Consider the following 3,446-nt stretch of genomic DNA (forward strand, 5'->3'; position numbering starts at 1 on the left):
AAAAAACACGGGGTGCTTAACTTTTTTCCAGGTGTATATATATATATTTGGTTAGAGACAAGTTATTTTTAAGGTACCTACATTGTTTAATAAATAGGGACTATATATATTTGGTTAGAGACAAGTTATTTTTAAGGTATCTACATTGTTTAATAAATAGGGACTATATATACTTGGTTAGAGACAAGTTATTTTTAAGGTATCTACATTGTTTAATGAATAGGGATTATATATATTTGGTTAGAGACAAGTTATTTTTAAGGTATCTACATTGTTTAATAACTAGGGGCTATATATATTTGGTTAGAGACAAGTTATTTTTAAGGTATCTACATTGTTTAATGAATAGGGACTATATATATTTGGTTAGAGACAAGTTATTTTTAAGGTATCTACATTGTTTAATGAATAGGGATTATATATATTTGGTTAGAGACAAGTTATTTTTAAGGTATCTACATTGTTTAATAAATAGGGACTATATATATATTTGGTTAGAAACAAGTTATTTTTAAGGTATCTACATCTCCCACGCTTTCAACTTTAAATACATCATCAGCTTTGCGATATTTGTGTTTTATATCCAGAAATACAGGCCGGTCTTCCAACATAAGCGCATTAGATTCAGGACATTTAACTTTACGTACAGCTTTATTTACACCGTATAAAAGAGAAAGACCCTGCTCTGATTGTTAAGCAGTTACTAGTTTACCTGACGTTAGACAATCTTGACTGGAAGATTAGTTTCGGAGACAAGATGTCAATTGTTTTTTATATATAAAAAAAAAGATTCAAGTCTCTTCGCCCTAGTTATCCTGGATTATTTTAATTTTGGAAACAAAGTTTTCAAACATCGATGTGGCGTGATTCGTTTTTAAAATATATTTTACATCAATACGACACAGTTCTCATTAAAACTGTTCGGTAATAAAAGACAGGATTAGCGCAACGTTACCGGCTTTATAACCTCAATAATAAGGTTTAGTAAGAGAGTAAGGAATTCCTAATCTGCTAAAATCCCTGAGTTCTCACCAAATCTGTTATTGTTTCCTTCATTGTTATCGACCTGGGATATTGTAGCACGTAGGGTTAAGTTACATAGATTATTACATCATGGATTTTGGCGAAGTTAATCTCTTGATGAGTCGATGGACCAAACAAACATATATCAGGAGATTAACCTATACGTCAACTATACCAAATATTTTGGAACTTATTCTATTTGAATCAAATGTCTGTTTAATCCTGAATCAGGTAGATATTAACCTATTCTTTGAATTAACTATAGCAAGATATTTATTGCATATTTTTTCTCCTCATTTTTAATAATAAAAAAACATTAATGATATAAAATCAAGTGTTATGTTTCCTATAACAGATTACGTCACTCAATCGTTCATCATTCTTTATTTGAATAAAATATCATATGGATAACATTACCTCGCATAAGATAGTACCCTTGATAACATGGATAACATTACCTCGCATATTATCAAGGGTTACTATCTTATGCGAGGTAATGTTATCCATGTTATCAAGGGTTACTATTTTATGCGAGGTAATGTTATCCATGTTATTAATGGTTAGCACCTGATGCGTGGTGATGTTATCTATTTTATCGAGGGTTATCACCTTATGCATGGTAATGTTATCTAACTTATTTAGGTTTACTATCTGTAGCGTGATAACGTTATATATCTTATCAAGGATTACTACCTGATATGTGATAACGTTATATATATGTTATCAAGGATTACCACCTGATATGTGATAACGTTATATATCTTATCAAGGATTACCACCTGATATGAGATAATGTTATATATATTATCAAGGATTACTATCTCATATGTGATAACATTAACAAGCTATCAAGAATTGCTACGTTTTTATTACCTGGAAAATTAAAGTGAATTCATTCAGTTTGCGGAAAGTAATGGTGAACATAACTGTTATGAGAGAATGCAGTATTGTAGAGTACTTTGTTTAAAAAGTCACCGAAAGAGAAAAATAAATATGGACAAACTTTCGATCAAACGATTTCTATGGGAAGAAAACCCACTTTGTCAATAGTTTGTCCAAAGGACCTTGATCAGGACATCATACACAGATATTTACAGCTCGTATTGAGCTGTCAGGAACGTACAAAACGTTTCATCAAGTCTAATAATTTTAATCACTGATTGTTTGAATTTATAGGAAGGTGTGGCTCAGCAGAACCAGGCACGAGTCCGAAGGTTTCAGCGAGAGCTCGAGTCAGCCGAAGACCGAGCGGACCAGGCTGAAGGTAACCTCTCCTTAATCCGTATCAAACACAAAACCTGGGTGCCCACCAACCAGGACTCTGGCAGTATCCTACAGGTTCCCATGGCTGAAAAGTAGATGACTTCCACCAGAGGATTCTCGGATCTTTTACAGAGGAGGAGCAATCCTAATTTATATCACCATTTATAGACTAACCAAAGTGAATACACGAGATTCAATGTAGTTTTATTAGTGTGTTTGTTTTTGTTGTTGTTCAGTTTAATGTCACCAAATTTATTAAGATGGAGTTAGATGTACCCTGCTTGTAACCAAAGTATGGGCCAATGTTTGGACAAAATAATATCTATTCGCGTGTGATACTTGATATTAATACGGATGGAGAATATCTTAACGTTTATGAAAGAATTAGTTTATCTGTGAGAAACACACAAAGCCTGTAACTAACACATAGAGTTGTTCTCTGTCATACAAAAAAATCGTTTTATTCATCAATAAAACATATAGCAAATCAAACTGCTGTTTTTGGTTAACATTAGCACACCCCAGTTCTCAAAGTAAAACTATCTACGCACAATTATAACAATACAAGTATCATGAACACATGTAATATGTAAAAGTAAAGTTACCTAAGTAGAATTATTACAATAAGATTAGTAAAACTTGTTAATTTAAAAAGGGGGAATGGGGATCGTCAAAGAAGTACAGAAACAAGTTGAATCAAAATGCAAAGATTATATTTTCAAGCCTACAACTAGGGACTCTAAAAAAAAAGTAAACAAACTAGGCCGGAAATAGTGTCTACATTATTTTCTCAACCTAAAAATCCCTATTTTGACTCCAATAAAATTGATAAGTACTGTATACATGGAGTCAAAATAGGGATTTGTAGCTTGAGAAAATGATGTAGACACTATTTCTACACTACTTTATTTCTTTTTAGAGTGCCTAGTTGTAGGCTTGAAAACATAATCTTTTGATTCAACTTGTTTCTGTAGTTTTGACCATTTCTATTTCCTCTTCTTAATTAAATTAACAATTTTTACTAATCTCATTTCTTAATTTTTATTATGTCTATTTATGGAGAATAAATTTTAAGCTACATACGTGCATATGCGTTCAGTTAAATGTTGCATGTTTTCAACAGTTTACTCCTGTATTGGCTTTTTTTCCACCTAACCACC

The 3,446-nt window shown here is 31.9% G+C and overlaps 1 protein-coding gene across 1 annotated transcript in view; it reads left to right on the plus strand.

The window, feature by feature from the left end:
• Positions 1-2,778, plus strand: part of LOC106475390 (paramyosin-like) — a 12,911-nt gene extending 10,133 nt beyond the window's left edge. Inside the window, exon 4 of the mRNA XM_013936073.1 lies at positions 2,200-2,778. Coding sequence (XP_013791527.1) covers positions 2,200-2,382 — 183 coding nt within the window. The 3' untranslated portion in view covers positions 2,383-2,778. The remainder of the gene's footprint in view (positions 1-2,199) is intronic.
• The last annotated feature ends 668 nt before the right edge of the window (positions 2,779-3,446 follow it).

Source organism: Limulus polyphemus, unplaced genomic scaffold (assembly GCF_000517525.1).
Source record: "Limulus polyphemus unplaced genomic scaffold, Limulus_polyphemus-2.1.2 Scaffold8507, whole genome shotgun sequence".
In the NCBI taxonomy this organism is placed as follows: domain Eukaryota; kingdom Metazoa; phylum Arthropoda; class Merostomata; order Xiphosura; family Limulidae; genus Limulus; species Limulus polyphemus.